This window comes from Rhea americana, unplaced genomic scaffold (genome assembly GCF_003343005.1).
Source record: "Rhea americana isolate MKP2758 unplaced genomic scaffold, rheAme1 scaffold_21, whole genome shotgun sequence".
Lineage (NCBI taxonomy): Eukaryota > Metazoa > Chordata > Aves > Rheiformes > Rheidae > Rhea > Rhea americana.
In genome coordinates this window covers 2,103,786-2,121,649 of record NW_028186258.1, presented here as the reverse complement: position 1 = coordinate 2,121,649, position 17,864 = coordinate 2,103,786, and the positions used below count along the sequence as shown (strand labels likewise).

The following is a 17,864-nucleotide window of genomic DNA, read 5'->3' as shown; positions in this document are numbered from 1 at the left end:
GGCTCCGTGGCGACCCCTGCGCCCCGCTGCCGGCCTGACGCGGCCACGCCGCCATCTGCCTTTCCTAGGGCGAGACCGAGCCAGCGGCCCTCGACGTTCCCGTGGGTGAGTCTCAGCTCCGAAGCGGATCCCGCCTCGGGGGGGTGGGGGGGGGATCCCAGGCTGGGATTTGTCCCAGGTTACCTGCCGGGAGGAGGGTGACGCTGCGAGATACCCAAAGAGCAGGGCCAAAGGGTAATTAAAACCAACAGGCTCGGGCAAACAGGCTTCCTTCAGTCTTGCATGCATCATCTGGCATCACCTCTTTTCTCTGCCTTTTCTCTGTAAAAACCACCGCAGGGTTGTTTCTCCAGATCAACGCGTGGCTATCCTTGTTTTTCAGATCGACTGACTATATCCTATTGCCGGAGCAGTGGTCCTGGCGGCCAGAATGTTAATAAAGGTACGAAAGATGTTCTCTGACTTTTAAGGAAAAATCTCAATCTTTTTCCAAGTGTAAAAGTTGTTCCTCTGGTATTTTGTGGTAAAATATTAAAAACTAGAACTTAAAGAGCACTTTTGTGCCTGTTGTTAATTTTTCCATTATCATCATTACTCCCATGTTCCTTAAAACATTTTAGCACAAATTTAAAGGCCTCACAATGTACAAGACTAGTGGAAGCATAGAAAGGCAAATACCATGCAAGGTCTCCATAAAAATTAAGCTTTTCTTTTAGAGCAGTGTGTAAAAGTGTAGCAAGAGAAGTTGTGATTCTTTGAGAAATTGATGCTGGAATCATTATATATTCAAAGTCAGCTGTGAGCAGGTTCAGTTATCTCATAAAACTTAGCAATATGAGCCAATACATTGAAATAAAGTCTTTTTTCATCCCCACTCAGTGAATACGAAGGCAGAAGTTAGGTTTCATCTGGCATCAGCAGACTGGATTCCAGAAGATGTGAGACAAAAAATGGCATTGATGGTAACTACCCTCTTTCTTCGAGCCACTGTTTAAATGTCACACTTTTAGCCAGAACGTGACAAGCATAACTAGGTTTTAGTATTCACCTCATACTTTTCCTTTCTTAGCACAGAAATAAGATAAACCGAGCTGGTGAGCTGATTGTGAACTCTGAAGAGAGTCGCTACCAAATGAAGAATTTGGCGATTTGTTTAGAAAAAATTAGAGTCATGGTTACAGAAGCTACTGAGAAACCCAAGGTGGTGACTAAGGAGACTGCCCAGAAGCTCATAGCCAGGTATCTTTAACTGAAACAGCCTTTAATTTCAGAGGGATTCAGATTATCATGTTACATGATTTAGTTTGCAGCCTGCCTGAACGATCACCTTCACTGAGGAGAAAGGGCTTCTACTGTCGCTCTAGACGCAGCTCTACAAATGCAGCAGTGGGGTCTCGTGGTTAAAATAGCGCATCACAGACAAGAACTGTTCATTCCATCAGGAAGGATTTTAATGGCATTTGGTAGTAGCTATTCATCTACTTGGTCCACTCTCTCCCCAAGCCCCCCAAAGAAAAACCAACAAAAGCCACACACACACACACACACACACAAATCACTGGTCTATTCTCCGTGGGTGATGATGTCATTTCATTTTTGACTGAAGGAGGCTGAAGTAAGATTTGTGTACATCCATCTGGCTGTGTAGGTCTGTATTAACTGTTTTCTTATCTAACGTCCTAAGAGCAGGGAGCGCATTATTCTGTCTATGGACATTTTTCAGCCCATTGCATCTTTACAATAGCTGTGTTCACAAACAGTTGGACACTTAAAGGTTTTCTGTGCACGCTAAAGAATCTTTTTGTTTTGTTGTAGAGTGGAAAAAATGAACCGTGAACGACTACGACAGAAAAAGATACACTCAAATATAAAACAGAGCAGGAGAGCAGACTTTGACTGAGAATTGCAGAGATAGAAGTCCTTGGCATACCATCTTTTGGAAGATGCAATGTTGGCAACAACAGATGATACTCATGAGTTGCATTAAATGAAGCTGGTCTAAAAATGTAAATAAAAATATTCAACATCTCTTTTTGAACCTAGTGATACATAAACCGCCTGTTCAATAGTTATTTTTCAAAAAAATTATTGTTCATGTTTTAGGGAAACCAAATATTCAAGTTTGTCAGCCAGCTTGGTGGCAAATTTGTGTCCTTCACCTAACCTGCTATTTCTTATGAGAGTACCTCTGCTGCTGAACAAACAGGAGGCACTAGATTCACAAGAAAAGGGGGAAGAATAAAAACAGCCTAACTACATATCTAAGCAGCAAATTTACTATTCACTACTTCAAGCAGTTTTCTTACATGTTAGTAAGTCAACTTTTCCTAGCAAAAACAATGCATCATTTCATTAAATAAGTGTACAGCCATGGTAGGAACGTTGCTGGAGACAATTACTTATGCAGCCAGATCTGTTAGCAAGCTTGAAGACAGATCATTCTGTAAGTGTAAGAGGTTTCCAACTCTTGAGATGGAGCATCATAAAAACCTCTAGACTAAGTCTTACAAGCTTCAAGAGTCCCTCATTAGTGAACCCGATTTAAATTAGTGAACCCGATTTAATTGGAATAGAGTAGCAGCATATAGCATCCTGTTTACAGTAAGCAAGATTTCACCAATACCAGAGCATTTCATTGGGGAAAATCTCATACAAAGTTCCTGAAATTAGACATTTTTTCATTTTGCCAGAGTGCCCCAGTGGCCTAATGGATAAGGCACTGGCCTTCTAAGCCAGGGATTGTGGGTTCGAGTCCCACCTGGGGTGAAGAGAATCATGACTCTTTTAAAGAAGAACAAATAAGGGCCACTTGTACTGATTCCTTGAGTTTAATTAGCTTTCTCAGGGTGTAATCAGGTATCCAGGTGCTCCTTTGGAAGGGGGGGGGGGGAGCTTGAGTTTTCCCCTCACACATTCATGGTCAAGACTTACACCTGCAAGAAGTAGGGGGGGGCTCAGTCCCATATCACCCCCAAAATGGGCTGCTGCAGGGATGCACATCCTCTGAGCCTGCTACTCCCGAAGCCTCCAAACCTCCCTCCAGAAAAACCATCCCTGTCCCTGCTAGCTGGTGAACGATACCAGAATTTGTACCCAAAAAAGGTGTGAGAGGGAGGGAGAGTGAAAAAGTGAAACCAGCTGTGACTTGAAAGGCTTTAGTCACAGCAAGAAAAGTCACCAGGATTCAAGGGGCTGAAAAATCAAACATGCTTTTGGAGGAACTGAATGTTTTTCAGATTCCATAAACTTCTTCCAAGATGAGATCGTGCTTGTTTGCTCACCTGGAAACACACTTCTCATTCAGACCAGCCCCTGCAGCCTGCCAGGGCTGTGAACCGGGGCAGGGGGGGCCTCGATCAGCACCTGCGGCTCCCAGGCTGCAGTGACGGATGGTGCACGCTGAGCCCTTCCCTGCCAAGGACCCGGAAAAGGAAAACCAGGCAGGATCGGTACGCATTTGGCACGCATCAGGGCAAGCAATGCTGTTCCCCAGCGTGGTAAAGGCTCGGAAAGCGGCAGGCTTCCCATGATGTCCGTTGTTTCATCCCATCCAGCGCCTGGCCTGGGGGGTAAACTGTGCGGGAGAACTGCCTTGTGTCCCCCAAAGAAAAGGGTCACCCCAGATGGGACTCGAACCCACAATCCCTGGCTTAGGAGGCCAGTGCCTTATCCATTAGGCCACTGGGGCTCCACGAAGAGCTATTTCTGGCACCGGCACTTAACTCTCTGATAGCCAAAGGGAACCACAGGGAAGATTGTTTCCCCGGTTGCTCATCGAGGGCCTGGGCACCGGCCACGCACACGTCCCTTCTGCGCCCGGCACAAGGCGAGAGGCAGCACCTCCCTCCCCAGGCGGCGCTCCTGCTCTCCCCGATGGTCCCGCGGGGCCCCGGCCCCGCTCCCAGCCGACACAGCCCGCAGGGAGCGAGCGGAGGCGCCGCAGCCCGCTGCAAGGGGCCGCGGCGCAGCCCTGCCGCACCCGGCGCGGGCCGGCGGCCGCGTGGCGCAGCGAGCAGGGCGCCGGCCCGCGGCGCGGGACTCCCCGGTTCGAGCCCCCCCGCCGACCGAGCGGGGCGTTTTGCTGCAAGAAACCGCCCTGCTCGCCGCTGCCTCTACCGGGGCTCTGCCCGGGGAGCGGCGGCGTTTTGCCGTCGGCGCCCCCGCAGCGACCTCTCCCACGGGACAAACTGCCAGGGGCGACGCCGGGGTGCGCGCGAGGGCACCGGGAGAAGGTGCTCCGTGCGCGGCCCCAGTGGCCTAATGGATAAGGCACTGGCCTCCTAAGCCAGGGATTGTGGGTTCGAGTCCCACCTGGGGTGACCGGTATTTTCTTCCCTCTCCGGGTCCGCGCCGGAACCGCCTTTTCCTCCCCTTTCCGCCTTCCCCGGCTCGTCGTGCAGCGCTTCCCGGGGCGGGGGGATCCGCGCTTTTATCCGCCGCCGCGCTGCTCCCCGCCCCGCGCCGAGCCCGCCCCCGGCCGCAGGCCGCGTGGCGCAGCGGGCAGAGCGCCCGCCCGTGGCGCCGCAGGTCGCCGGTTCGCATCCCTCCGGCGGCGGGGGCGATCTGCAGAGTTTGGTGGGCTGCTGCTTCTGCCCTGGGGAGCAAAGAGGGGACACAAATCCCACCCCAAGGGGAGCGGGGATTGCATCCCAAGCCGGTTCCCTGCAAGGAAGGAGGTCTTCCTCCCATTTTGCCCCACTCGCTCAAGGGGTATTTTCTCACCCCTTGGGGTGTTACTGTCACCCCAGCGATCAGCAGGTGGTAATGAAATAGCTCCTGAGAGTCCACCTGGGTTAAAAACAACCACGAAGGGACTCGAACCCTCAATCTTCTGATCCGAAGTCAGACGCCTTATCCATTAGGCCACGTGGTCCCCCATACCCCTGCTCTGGGGACCGTGGCATGCCGGCCCAGGGGTCCCGCTGGCCCTGCTGGCCAAGTCCCTGTGCACCCCTGTGCTCAGAGTCCTCCAGCATCGCCCGGCATAGGCAGCCAGGGCGAGGGGTCCCGCTGCCCAATGGACTGGGCAGCTAGCACGGCGCCGCAGACCCCCCCCCCCGCACCCGCGTGCGCTGGTGGGGACGGCGCTGTGCAGGTGCACCGCAGGCCACGGCAGCGACCCGCGAGTCTCCGCCGGCTTCATACGAGCCACCAGCAACGGGCACCAGCTCCGGCACGGCTGCGCCCCTGTTGGGACAAACACCCCAGGGCCGGAGGGACTCCTGCTTCCCGCCTGTTCCCTGTCAATAACACCTCTTACACCATCCTCACACCCTTTACCCCAAATCCATGCATCTCATCCAGCCTTAAAAAACAAAGTGTTTCTGCAAAGGCAGCGCCAGGGCATGGTAGAGATTTTTAATTTCCTCCTCAGCTGCGAGAGCCTTTGGGGACACATTGATTCCTGGGTTAGAGCCACCTCGGCTGCACCCGTTGCGTCTTTCCCTAGCATTTGGCAGATATATTACATGGGGAACGTCCTCATCCACGACATGTGGCCCAATGGCGACGACAGCGTTGCTGTGCAGGGAAGGAGTGAGGAGAAACCAGTTTCTGCAAGCAGCTCTTGTGCCCTGTGGACATGTTAAGTTTGTACCTGCTGGGCTCGCTCCTTGGCACCCGCCAACCCGCAGAAATCTCAGGGATTTAAATTAAGAAGAGCGATTATGTTTAATTAACAGGTGAGGCTAGTGGCAGGCGCGGCACTAAGCCTGCAGCACCGCAGTGACCACGTGGCCTAATGGATAAGGCGTCTGACTTCGGATCAGAAGATTGAGGGTTCGAGTCCCTTCGTGGTTGGGCGGCTCGTTTTAACCCTGGGCCTGCAGAACAGCCACCCAGGGAGGGGGGCAGGAGACCTGAGACAGCTCCCTGCAGCACCACGGCCCGCTCTCGCCATCCCCAGGGATGGGGCCGCCCCGCGAACGCCTCGCCGCGCTGCTGAGTTAGGCCTCGTCCCTGCTGGGGTTGTTCTCTTCCCCGCGCCCGGGCAAGCAGAGCAAGAAGCCCCGGTCACCCCTCGCCGGGCCGCAAAGCAGCGGCGGCCGCCGCGCGCGAGGGATTGCGGGGCACCGCGGCCGCCCTGCACGCTGCCGCGCCGTGAACCAGCGCCAGCCCCTCGTGCTGCCGCGGCGGGGACATCCCAGCAGGTGCAATAGCATCTCCAGGACACGCAGAGAAAACACTGCACGGGGGAAGCCAAGAGAGGCATCTGCAGAAAAGCTCCCAAGAGTCATCCAAACTCATGAGGAATAGCAAAAAAAAAGTTGTTTTGCAAAAAAAGTAATCCCACCCTTCCCCTTCAGCCTGGCTGCAGCTTAAACCATGCGTGTGACCGCCTGGCCTGCCGGGCTTGGGGCGGTTTGCAGCTCCTCCTCTTCGCTTTCCTTCCTCCCGAGGAGGAGCCCGCCGCGGCCCCGTCTTCCCCCAGCTTTCTGCAAGCTTTCCGTCTCTAGCGGCTCTGCTCCGATCTGGCTCTCCGGCCGCTCGGGTGCGTTTCCAGGCTCTCCCCTGGCGTTAGGCTCCTTGATCGGCCCCTGTCCTTGGGGAGCAGCGATCCCTTCCTGCCCGAGGGGCTGAACACAGCCAACTCCGTGCGGTCCGAACGGGCTCGGAGCACTGCTTGTGGCACTAAAACGAGGGGAGCAAGTGCGGGACGAAAGGGCACGCACAAAAGGCACCCTCACCCCAGATGGGACTCGAACCCACAATCCCTGGCTTAGGAGGCCAGTGCCTTATCCATTAGGCCACTGGGGCTACATGGGAAAGGTGTTTGCATTGCTGGGAAACGGCCCCAAATCCAGGGTCCCTTTGAACAGCAGCAGTGTGAGAGAGCCATGCTGCAGGGACACCAAAAAACCCACAAACGCACTTAAAACCATGCACATGCAGCGCTTCCTACCTCGTGCCATCTTCGCCTCAGCGCCCCTCCACGCGCCGGCGCTCCTCCCGTCCTTGTCGCCAGTCCCGGCACGGTGACGGTGACGCTCTCTCTCTTGCAGAAACAAAGACTTGGAAACTGCCTTTCATTGCTTCGAGCTCCCTGAAAAGGGAAACCATGGGGAAACCTGTCCTCAAAGAGAAAGAGGCGCAAAGCACATAAGGAGGGGAGGGGCACTGAAAACAACAACAATAATAATAATAATAGTAAAAAATCAGCCGACCACGAAGGGACTCGAACCCTCAATCTTCTGATCCGAAGTCAGACGCCTTATCCATTAGGCCACGCGGTCGCTCCTGCTGCATCTTCTGCCGATGCTGCTGAACCGCAGCATCACTTGCACCTGCCTGGGTTCCCCCCATCAGAGACCCCAGCCCACCCCCCCCTTCCCAGGTCCCCAGTCCCATCCCTGCTCCCCCAGACACCAGCTGCTCGGCTCAGGCATGAGCGCGGCAGCACCAGACTTGCTGGGGCCACGGTGGGATGAAAAGTGAGAATCTGAGACGGTGTGGCCAGGAAAGGACTGTCCACTGCTGCAGCTGGGTGGCTCTGGGGAAATCAAGTCTTGCCAGCTGCAATTGCTGGTCCCAGGGGACCAGGGCTCAGGTGCTTTGCAGAGGTAGAGGCAGAAGGAGGATGCTTTGCAAGGGGGGGCTTTCTCTGAGCATCTAGGTCATCTTGTCTCCTTGTCTGGCCCTGCAAGCACCACCCAAATTCAGCATCCCCCCTCCTCTCTTCTTGGCTACTCTTCTCCCTAAGCCGCAGCTGTGGCACAGGGGCTGCCTGGCTGGGTTTGTATTTTCAAGATGAACCCGCAGCTATCAGAGAGCCTCGACTCCTGGGCAGCGGTGTGTGCATAGTGCCAGGAAGCCAGGAGGGAGTTGCATCTCAGACCATGGAAGCTGGGGAGGGTCAGGGGTCCCCTGCAGAGAGGGGTGATGGACAAGACCAGGGGACCGTGGAGAAGACAAACAGGGAACACCTGTCCTGTTTCTCATTGCATGGGGGCAGGGGGGACTGAAATCCACTGAAAGCACCCCAGGGTGCACTGCGATGGGAGAGACACAGGTACGATGCAGCTGAGGACCTTGCTACAGATACCAAAAATTTACAGAGGTTCAAAGAGCAATGTGACAAATCCACAGAATTACAGCCCGGTCCACACACATCTCACCAGCTGCTGTCAAGCCTAAGAGATTTCTGGAGGCCAAGCAACCTCTTGGCCCCCCACTCTGTGGGGCCGCTGTTGTCCCACCTCCAGTAAAGCTGTCACCCTCCAGTTCCTACAACCAACACAGCCCTCTAGCCCCATCACACAGGTCATCCCCAATTTCCCCATGCCCCATGAGCTTCCCACTGCTCCTCCACTGCGTGTCTCAGACACAACACTCAGTGTCCCATCAGGATGGGACTTTCCAAGTACACATGAGTTGGAGCCATTCCCTCCTAAGGAAACCATCACTTTAAGTACCTGGAAGGAAAGTGGCCTCTCCTTCGCCTCCCCGGGAGCCCAGCATGCCGCTGCAGCAGGCTCTCAACCTTATAAATGAGACAAGATTTGCTCTGGAGTGGCTCTGGCTCCTGGCTTTTTCTTTGTGGAGCTTTCTTTTCCTCTCCCTCAAATTGTTGGAAGTTTTTTAATGACATTATTTCTATCTTACCACAACAAAAGGCTGCTACCGAGAGCCAGCTGAGTGCATCAAACCATTAGCAAATTCTTCTTCCAATGCAAGTTAATACATAATGACTCTAGCTTTTGTTTAGAAAATTTCCATCCCTCATTAAAAAATATCAAATAACCATCTATGTAACAAATGACGTGTCTTAGAAACTGTCTATAAGACATACAGCACCACTTGTACTCTTAGTCAGATGCAGGAGAAGATGCAGCGAGCTTTTCTAGCTATCCTCACCCTTTCTCTTGGGACAGGTAAGTGCAAGAGCTTTAGAAAAACTTTGACGAATTCTGTTCTTGCCTATGTGAAATGGGATTTTCCTGTGCTAATCATCATTTTCACATCCACAGCTCCATATCCTTTCTCTGCTAATACCTGTCTCTCCCACAGGCTAGTCCTTTCTCATTAGGTGCCTTTTATTCTAGTAGGGGTTGCTCCCGGGTACGTTTGTACCTACTACGATGTTATCAAGCACCTGAACATTTCCTCTTTGGACAAGCTGAATGCACATGTGCTGCCAAAGAGAAACTGGAAGGAGCCTCTGGAAGTGAAGACGGATTTCATGCTGATCGCTATTCTCTCTGTGGTAAGGAGGCAAAAACCGCTGCCGCGTCTTTAGAAGAGAAAGCTCTGCGCAGTTGCTAGATTGGAGCTGCTGGTTTTCCCAGAGGGTCCAAGTCACACGAGGCCACGCGCACGAGAATCAGCCCCCGTCGTTTCCTCACCAGCCTTCCGCTGTTTGCAAGCATTTTTGGAGGGTCTAGAATATTTTCCCCGACTAACTCCTAGGAAAAAGCTCAGAACCAGGCCCAGACAAGCAGCCCGTTTTACACCAGGCTCTAGGAACGCGGTACCGAGTCCTTCTGGGTCCCAGAAATAGCCATAAACCAAGACTGAACTGAGCAATTCAGGCAGGATCTCAGGGTACTGGCCTGAAAATGTTAATGAACATCTGTTTTTTTCAAACTCTTGGTTCCTGTGCTCCCATTTTCCTGTTCAGTCATAGCACCAAGATCTCCAGGTCTCCCCCCGAGCCGTTTCTACAATCTGTGCTGTCCACCGAGCAGTGACAGCTTCCGAGCTCTGCATTGCGTTCACCTAAGGAAATCAGCTAAATATCTTCCATTTTGTTTCTTTTCTTTAGGCTGAAAAGCTCCAGACTGCTACTTTTTACTTCGTGTTGAACTTGGTAGGTTCCTTGAAAGCGTTTCTGTCCTCTGACGATGAGCACGATCGCTGGCGCCGAGCCCAGCACTCACTTCTCTCCTGCAATTTCTTCCCCCAGGAGTGGACAAACACTTTAGTGAATTGGAACCCACAGGATTTCTGTAACATTTCCAAAGTTGTTCTGCCACTGGATACGTACTGGTCTCCCCCACTCTTCATTTTAGAAGAGTAGGTTCACATTTCATTGTTATCCGCTCGCTTAAGAGGAACGCCACGGATGCAAACCATTGGTGGTATTGCAGGAAATGGGACAAATTCATTCAATTAAAGGCTATTCCCACAGGCTAACTGTAACTTGCAGTAACAGGGACTGCAGTTTAGACAAAGCACTTTGTGGTTTTGTAATGTGATAACATCTCCAGAAATGCCACATCTGGGCTACAGCGAAAGCCGAGGAAGCAGAGAGCAGCAGCGTAGTGGAATGAAATTACCCTTAGCATTTTTTTAAGGCGCAGAATGAACTGTTCTGGATCTAACAGAGGGTTGGGAGCAGCCGCTGGCTCTTTGGGTGCGGAGGGGAAGGAAGGAAAGGCCTGCACAGCAAAGAGCCAAGCCACGAGCCTTTGCCACAGGCAAGAGTGGGAAGGAAAGGGGAGAGCAAGGAGTTTCCATAGGAGGTGCAGAGGGAGGAAAGCAGCTGCCCTGCGTGTGAGCTGTGCTGATTCAGTTACTGCAAACCTTAGTGCAGAGGTACTCACCAGCCCTCCTCCAAGCCCCGCACCTCCTCCCCTTGCCACCCTCCTGCGATGCCTCGCGGCTCAGTGACCGTGCAGAGCTGCCCCAATGGGACGCTTACAGGCCAAGCTTTTGCCGATTGCAGCATCTTGAAGTTACGATGCTTTTGACCCCTTGATTCCTCTAGAGTCAGCGAACAGAAGTCGAACAAACTGGAGTACCTGGTTGTCACGCATGATGGTGGCTTCAGCGCAGCCCTGCCCTTACAGGTTACCATCACGTGCAGCTTGAAGATCCTCAGGTTTCCATTTGACACCCAGACTTGCAACGTAAGCGTGGCTTCATTTCTCTATCCAGGTATGGTGGCAAGCTAGGTTTTATCACAACGGGGTTGTATTTGCAGGAGGAGGCATAAATGAGATGAACCCTGGTTACTGCCTGGGTTCCTCAGCAGCACCACGTGCTTGCAATCAGTTAGGGAGGCTGAGGTTGCGTGGCATCAGGGCAAATGAGCTGGAACAGAGTCATGCCACTTTGGCACCTCTACCAGCAATGTCGCTGGAAGCATCTGGGCTGCTCCCTAGCAAGCCTTCCTCCTGGTACTGCTCTGCCTTACCAAGTGACTAGATAAGTTTGTTGCAACAAGAGCACTTGTTCACATATGACTTTGCAGAACTGATCTTTAAACATACCCAAAACCCATGAAAACTAGAGGAAATTAAGGACAGAATATCAGGGAGCCAAATCTACCCATCAGAGTTACTCCTCCCAAAAAGGGCTGAAAAATAAGCAAAGGTGACATGAAAACCTCCAGCTCCTATTCACAACGGATAACTGTCTTTTAATTCACGAGGGGCTCCCTCTCATCCACAGCCTAGAGGTCCCAGCCAAGTGCCTTCACTGGAGTCCTTCTAAATTTCTCTCTGATAAGGTGTGAAGTGAACCCCAGCAGTGCAAGAACCATTGCCTTTCCCCATCTACAGGCACCTCAGGTTCAGAGGGAAAAGAGAGAGGAAATAACTGAATTGTTGCAATATCTCTCCTTCTCCCCAATCTTCCCAAGCAGTAACGGACCTTATCATGAAGCAGAAACGGACGTCAGCAGAAATGAAGGAAATCAGCCAGACTTACTTCCTGACTGATGGAGAATGGAAGTTTACCAACCTGAGCGTCATCGAATATGAAGAAGGGATGGATGATACACGATTTTCTGTGATAACCTATATGGTACAGCAGCACTTTGATGTTATATTGAGCTGATTTGAAAARAAAAAAAAAGAAAAAAAAAAGGAAAAAGAAAGAAAGAAAGAAAAAATTAGAGAACATTGCCTGAAAATGACAGTTGATTTTTTTAAATACAAGGGACATTTTGTCCTTAGTCTCACAAGACTAAGTAACACCTCCAAAGAGTATTGGGAGTCTGAAATATCTAAATAATCTCACCAGCAGGTACTTGAGAAGGGATCAGACAGTTGAGAGCACGTATACTTCAGAGCCACGTTTAGAAATAGTGTGGTAGAGTATTCAGGGTGCTGCTACACAGTAAATCCAGGATGTGTCTGGCTTGGTGCCCCCATACCGTGAAACTGAGGTGTCCAGAACCTCTCAGACTCACCGGCTGCTCTATGCTCCATTCTTGCCCAGGCAGTCAAATATCTCAAACATTTAATTCTTCATCAAAACATCCTCATAAAAAAAATAAAAATAAAAGAGAGGTGGGGGCTAGCAGGCAGCAGTCTGCTGTCCTACCCTGCCAAGGAGCAAGAGGAGGGAGCCAACAACACAGACTTATTTCTTTCAGGCTGCAACACAGAAACAGAGCAGGTCTTGAAGCAACTCTGAGGGCCTTTCTAGAGGACGTGGGGAAAGAAGGCTTATCTCAAGGCGTTGAGCTGATAGAGATGTCCCAGGCACTATAGCACATCCGCATTCACCCAAGTCGGTACGTTGTGTTTTGCTTACCTAAATCTTGCCCATCTTCTTTCACAGATTTCCATGGAGAGACAATCCATTCTGTACGTTCTGAACCTGATCCTCCCGACGTGTGCCCTCTACCTGCTGGATATGGCCGTGCTGTTCGGACCCAGCTCTCTCGAGGAAAAAGTCAATTTCCAGATTGCCATCATCCTCGGTAGTTCCATGCTGGCCGTGATTCTTAACAACATCCTTCCAACTTCCTCCAACAACCCCCCCGTGATAGGTACTCGTCTTTACTGAACAAAAAATAACTGATGTTAACTCAGATACCAACTTTAAGGAAGGCTGTAGGGCATTTGCGAGACATTCACAAACACCGAAGTCATGAATAGCTAAGTTCTATCAGCTTGCTGGAAACACAGATTTCTTCCTCCACCATCTGGCAACTGAGCACAGATAATTCTATAGATTAAAAGAAAATTATACCAATCATCAATTGCTTTCTTTGCTTTCATATTGTTTTGCAGTGGTATTTTTCCTAGGCACCTTCCTGCTAATGATCATGGCTGTGTTAGACACCCTTCTCCTGCTATATCATCAGCACAACTTAGGCAAGGTTCCCAGAAGCTTCCAGAAAGGTAAAACAACTAATAATCTCTTAAACAAATAGACAAGGTTACCTGCACTTTATGGCAGGTTCCCCCTAAGGGCAGGTTTCCTTAGGGCAACCAGTGCCCCAAATAATATCGGTCTTGGTACTCATCTCCTAATCCCGCTATCTTTAAATTTGCTGTCTGCAGATGCACGCACTGAGCTGGCAGTGAAAAACATCAGCAACCAGACCACAAAGTACTTTGAAAAGGAATGCACAGAACTGCTTAACCTTCCCAAGACCCAAGAAAAAGGGCGACAAACCAGGCACTGGTGTGCACCGCGGGAGCCGGACCCAGTTCTGCCGGTTCTGGAGAAGGTGCTTCTCTACGGTCACTTCATCTTGTCATTGTTATTTTTCAGTATCGTTTTTATAAAATGGAGCAGTTAGAGACCGGCCCTCTGCCCTGCTCATTCAGCTGGCCTCTATCTTACTGCTTCTATTCCCTCCACTGCAATTTTTTTTCCTGCTTGGTTCATAGAGCTGTAGTTATTACAGTCACCTAAATTAACAAAAATAGGCCATAGGACCTGCAGGGTAACTGCTTTGTACTCTAGTTCAGCAAAACTATACACACTCTTATTAAAGCGTTTATGGGCTCACAAGGTATTTGAATGAAAGAATGGAGGAATTGGGGGGAAATACCTTCATTCTGTCTGACAGGAATTCTTACCACAAACATGACTACCTGTCCCTTATGGCAATCAGAAAAGGGAGTTAAGGCAGTTCTTCTTGTATGGAAACATTTCAGTTTTTGGGAAAGGTGTTTAAGAATTCCACCTATTTGAAATAAATAAATAAATAGATGCAAGTCTGAAGAGTTTGTCCTGTTGCTTCTATGAGTTTAGTGAGATCTACATCATTCAAAGTCCAGAACTGAGAGTAAGAAGATCATCAGGATTAAAGGGGTAATACTTGGGATTTTTAATAAATAAGTAAATAAAACTTCAGAACCCACACAGTTCAAGACCTCTCAATTCCTTCAACTGGTGTTTGTAGCATTTATATGGTGACCTTTCAGATGAAGAACTCATTTTGCAATTGTTTGCACCTAATCCACCCACAAGCCCTACACCACTGCTTGTAAAACTACTGTAACTTTATCTACCACTGTGTAGCAGATCACTACTAAAAACACCCCAGCAGTGCAAGACCATCTTCTGAATAACTTGGTCACCTGCAGATGCAGAGTAACTACATCCCCTGTACTGTGTGGTTACAGAGGTGAACAGATCATTTATGTGCATTACAGAAAATGCAGTGGGACTCAGGTTTATTGCTGAGTTAGCTAGGATCTGCAAAAGTAAGCTCAAAAGAAAAAGAAAAGAAAAGCAGACAGACCAAGAAAAGCAGATTCTTTGCATGTCTATAAATATACATATTGTTCCATGTTTCTCAAAACCTTGCAATCCCGTGGCTAATATCCAACCCATCAGACAGGAGGGAAAGCACTTTATTTAAAAGATTCTAGAATCTGGCAGTCATTAGATAAATCGCATCCAGACAATTTTACAGATCAGCAATTGGTTTGTGTGGCCAGTATGGGTACTTCTCCTTGTCCAGTTTGGTTTCAGGGAAGGCTTCATTCAAGTCTTCAAATGTCATCTGTTCAAATGGAATCATGTTCCTGAGCTTCTGAAGCTTGAAATAGGAGCAGAGACAAACATGTTATAAGCCAGTTGTCAGCAAGAAAGAGTAAAACACACACAAGTAAGAACAAGGTCTTTGCCAAGCCGAGTTAAAGAGAATATTCTTGGAGTAAAGTCCAGACTTACCTCCTGCTCATACTGGGCAATACGAGCTTTGGAAGCCTGCACATACTCAGCGGTGCTCTTTGCCTGCAAGGAAACAGAGGCCATGGTGAACATGCTTATGGTAAAGATAGTGAGCTGCAGTGAACCTGCCACTCCTTATTTTGAGTTTGCATCAATTTGGTATCATTATACTAGAGAAGTGGGCAGAAACTTGATCAAATCACAAATAGCCAAAACTTTCCAAGTGCAGATCTTGTTGCTTAGCCAAAAGCCAGTGACATGTACAAATATCAGTCATGCTCTGCCTCAGACTGCCCTGCCTCCCAAAAGCAGATGCACATACAGAAAACACATTCCCACTCAGTTCTTCCCATCTTCACAGAAGTCAAAGACAACCCCAGCATTAGGAAACAGTTTCAACACTTACAGCTTCCTGTTCTTGGGCATCAATTTTGGCAGTTTGTGTATCCACTGGCTCGGGAACCTTTAGTGCACTGAACTATAAATTGAAAGAGAAATTTCCAAGCAGTTTGCTTTATTGAAATAATCCTTCACAATCAGAGACATTTTCCTTAGCAGTAAAGTAGCATTTCTTCCTTCCTAGGATATGCTTACAACCATGTAAGCTACTAGGCTTCCTCAACCTGATCACTGTAGCTCAAGTGTGTATCTCACAAGTAGCAACACTTCAAGCTCTCAGCAATTCATCTGCCTCTACAAACCATCACCAAGACACATGCTACCACACATTAACTGCAGCGTTCCAGAGAGCAAAGCACAGTATCACAAGGAAGCAAGAAAGCCTGATATTAAAAATTTATCACATCACAGACTTATTTACCCTAACACAAGTCCCCACATCCATCAGAGGTCAGTGGATCCTTTCAGCTTTGCAGCAGCCAATTCTCATCCTGCCAATGGCACCACGTGACCTTCAGCAAAAGCCTTGCTCATTTTTTTCAACTCCTGTTTATATAGAGGATGGCAACCCCTGTGGGTATCAGTTAGCTTTCCATACTCCATGGTGTGCAGAGCCATATTCGTGACCTTCTCCCATTCAATGCATTGGACAAATACTTTAAATGCTTGTTTCAAGATACACAGTTCCTGAATTCACTCTCACAGCCAACAGAATTTACAACGTTTTGCTTCATCAGCTTTCCTGCTATACAGTGCCACAGGATTCACCCTGAAGGATGGTCCTAAACAACCTTCTCAAGGTTAGCTACACAAATCTGCAGAATGTAAAGCAGGAGCAACTGCTCACCAAAAGCAAACAAAAACTCATTCTAGGGTTGTCTGCTCAATATCAAATATATTCTATGCTAACGAGAGAAATAACAGCTGAGGAAGATACTCACCTTCTTCTGAAACTCATCCACCATGCCAGCTTTAGCAACAGTAGCCTTGTAATAAGCCCAGTCAATAGTCGGGGGTTTCTCTGGCAGGGAGGCCAACCTATAAAGGACAGCAGTCACCACCAGCTCTAGAAGTAATATTCTGGAGCTATCTTTCACTCTGTGCCACAGTTACTCTCCAGAGCATCAACAGAGTCTAGTAGGTTTAACTGTAAATCTCTTTAGATCCCTCATTAACAAGAACTGATGAACCGATTCTGTAAATTCCTCTGTCCTTGAAATATTTTTTTTAATACAGACAAGAAGAATTCAGGCTACAGCTCTGCTCCACTTCCAATCACCAATGACTGCAGCATCTCTCAATGTAGCTTTATAAGAAAGGATCAGGCAGTTTTCAGAGAACTGAATTAGAGACAACCAACAACATTAACGGTAATAGCCACCAAAATTTGGATCACACATTCCAGAAGACTCATCAATTTGCACACTTTTCGACAGACCAACAAAGCTTTCTAAAAGCTTTTTCTGACATATCAAAGCAACTCGATTTCGCAGAACTGCTTTTTCACATTGCAGTAATTACTTTACTCTGCAGAAGTAAAGAAGATCTGCCACAAAAACCCTGTCTTGGAAGTGACCTGTTTTAACAACTTTCAGAACAGTTTTGCAGCACTACAATTACTGGCACCAGCTCAAGCCAGTACTGCAAAAGTTAAACACTTCAGCTGAAGGGTTGAACCACTGCATACACAGGCAGATGCTCACCGAGCCGAGAGCGCGTCGCTGCGAGTTTTCAGGGCGTTGAACATGGCTCTCTGGTTCGAGGGCACCCTCTCTGAGAAGGCTGCCCAGTCAACGGCCTTGATAGCAGCTCTGCGGCCTGCCATGATGTCCCCGCTGAAAGGGAGATCAAACCAGGTCGGTTACGCCAGGCAGTGCGTGCTGATAACTGCAGAGCGCAGACAGCAGCTCCCGCTGCTTCCCACCTCACTGTGCCAAGAGAACAAAACTGCCTTACGGGCACCAATCTGGGCCCTGCCAGGCCACCCCAGGGGAACAGGCCGGGGCAGTGGGACACAGGGGCAATGTTCCCGAGAACTGGACTGCACCAGGGCCTCAGATCCTCTTCCCCACATCAGGCCCCCACAGGCCCCACGACCCTCCCACCCCACATGCCCTCATCGGCCCTATGGCCCATCCAGCCCGACGGCCTGAGCGCCCCCCCGGCTCCCCAGGTCCTAGGGCGCGCTCCCCCCAGCCCGGATCCCCCTCACCGGCCCTACAGCCGGGCCCGGCCCGGCCCGGCCCGGCCCGGCCACTCACCTTCACTGACCGCCACTGCCGTCGCCCTGGGGCTGACGCGAGGCCGCCGGAAGTCCCGCCCGCACCGACCAATCAGAGGGCAGCCCCCCCCAGAAGGCTTCTCTTCCCTTCTTCCGCCCCACCGCCCCCCGGAAGTACAGCGCGGCGCTGTGCTCCCGCCGGTTCTTTCCCCTCCGCCGCGCCGCAACACCGCAGGGCCGCGGCTGCTGGGCAGCTCCGCTCCCCGGAGGTTGCTGCCCGCCCCTCGGCCGGCCGCTCTGTCACCGCTGCCGCTGCTCTTAGCGCGAGGGCGGCGGCCCCGCCCCGCCGCCGTTGCTGCCCCGGAAGCGCTCGCGGCGCCGG

General features: G+C 50.4%; 3 protein-coding genes and 7 non-coding genes across 10 annotated transcripts in view; 5 read left to right on the top strand and 5 right to left on the bottom strand.

Annotated features, from left to right (window-relative positions):
* MRPL58 (mitochondrial ribosomal protein L58) overlaps positions 1–2,038 on the top strand; it is a 2,634-nt gene extending 596 nt beyond the window's left edge. Inside the window, exons 2-6 of the mRNA XM_085304815.1 lie at positions 69–105; positions 383–442; positions 880–962; positions 1,070–1,239; positions 1,816–2,038. Of these exons, the coding sequence (XP_085160941.1) occupies positions 69–105; positions 383–442; positions 880–962; positions 1,070–1,239; positions 1,816–1,900 (435 nt within the window). The 3' untranslated portion in view covers positions 1,901–2,038. The remainder of the gene's footprint in view (positions 1–68; positions 106–382; positions 443–879; positions 963–1,069; positions 1,240–1,815) is intronic.
* Positions 2,039–2,693: 655 nt separating this feature from the next.
* Positions 2,694–2,766, top strand: TRNAR-UCU (transfer RNA arginine (anticodon UCU)). The gene has a single exon. It is a non-coding gene; the product is annotated as a tRNA-Arg (tRNA).
* Positions 2,767–3,615: 849 nt separating this feature from the next.
* TRNAR-CCU (transfer RNA arginine (anticodon CCU)) lies at positions 3,616–3,688 on the bottom strand. Its single transcript has one exon. It is a non-coding gene; the product is annotated as a tRNA-Arg (tRNA).
* Positions 3,689–4,246: 558 nt separating this feature from the next.
* Positions 4,247–4,319, top strand: TRNAR-CCU (transfer RNA arginine (anticodon CCU)). The gene has a single exon. It is a non-coding gene; the product is annotated as a tRNA-Arg (tRNA).
* A 481-nt stretch (positions 4,320–4,800) lies between these two features.
* On the bottom strand, positions 4,801–4,873 carry TRNAR-UCG (transfer RNA arginine (anticodon UCG)). Its single transcript has one exon. It is a non-coding gene; the product is annotated as a tRNA-Arg (tRNA).
* An 853-nt stretch (positions 4,874–5,726) lies between these two features.
* TRNAR-UCG (transfer RNA arginine (anticodon UCG)) lies at positions 5,727–5,799 on the top strand. The gene has a single exon. It is a non-coding gene; the product is annotated as a tRNA-Arg (tRNA).
* Positions 5,800–6,683: 884 nt separating this feature from the next.
* TRNAR-CCU (transfer RNA arginine (anticodon CCU)) lies at positions 6,684–6,756 on the bottom strand. The gene has a single exon. It is a non-coding gene; the product is annotated as a tRNA-Arg (tRNA).
* A 403-nt stretch (positions 6,757–7,159) lies between these two features.
* TRNAR-UCG (transfer RNA arginine (anticodon UCG)) lies at positions 7,160–7,232 on the bottom strand. The gene has a single exon. It is a non-coding gene; the product is annotated as a tRNA-Arg (tRNA).
* A 1,580-nt stretch (positions 7,233–8,812) lies between these two features.
* LOC146596000 (5-hydroxytryptamine receptor 3A-like) lies at positions 8,813–13,477 on the top strand. Its single transcript, XM_085304771.1, has 9 exons — positions 8,813–8,870; positions 9,042–9,202; positions 9,761–9,805; positions 9,902–10,011; positions 10,706–10,875; positions 11,585–11,745; positions 12,508–12,718; positions 12,963–13,073; positions 13,236–13,477. Exons 1-9 carry the CDS (start codon positions 8,813–8,815, stop codon positions 13,475–13,477), a joined length of 1,269 nt encoding a protein of 422 aa, XP_085160897.1.
* Positions 13,478–14,524: 1,047 nt separating this feature from the next.
* On the bottom strand, positions 14,525–17,619 carry ATP5PD (ATP synthase peripheral stalk subunit d). Its single transcript, XM_085304551.1, has 6 exons — positions 17,523–17,619; positions 16,965–17,096; positions 16,203–16,299; positions 15,269–15,340; positions 14,863–14,925; positions 14,525–14,728 (listed from the first exon to the last, which is right to left on the bottom strand). The coding sequence occupies exons 2-6, from the start codon at positions 17,084–17,086 to the stop codon at positions 14,597–14,599; spliced, it is 486 nt and encodes a 161-aa protein (XP_085160677.1). The 5' UTR covers positions 17,087–17,096; positions 17,523–17,619; the 3' UTR covers positions 14,525–14,596.
* Between the last annotated feature and the right edge of the window lie 245 nt (positions 17,620–17,864).

Excerpts from the sequence above, each read along its gene's own strand:
- LOC146596000 (XM_085304771.1), top strand. The coding sequence starts at position 8,813 with ATGCAGGAGAAGATGCAGCGAGCTTTTCTAGCTATCCTCACCCTTTCT. Across the intron at positions 9,203-9,760 it reads TGATCGCTATTCTCTCTGTG|GCTGAAAAGCTCCAGACTGC; the intron begins GTAAGGAGGCAA and ends TCTTTTCTTTAG. Across the intron at positions 9,806-9,901 it reads TTTACTTCGTGTTGAACTTG|GAGTGGACAAACACTTTAGT; the intron begins GTAGGTTCCTTG and ends TTCTTCCCCCAG.
- ATP5PD (XM_085304551.1), bottom strand. The coding sequence starts at position 17,086 with ATGGCAGGCCGCAGAGCTGCTATCAAGGCCGTTGACTGGGCAGCCTTC. Across the intron at positions 15,341-16,202 it reads TGGATGAGTTTCAGAAGAAG|TTCAGTGCACTAAAGGTTCC; the intron begins GTGAGTATCTTC and ends TTCAATTTATAG. Across the intron at positions 14,729-14,862 it reads TTGCCCAGTATGAGCAGGAG|CTTCAGAAGCTCAGGAACAT; the intron begins GTAAGTCTGGAC and ends TCCTATTTCAAG.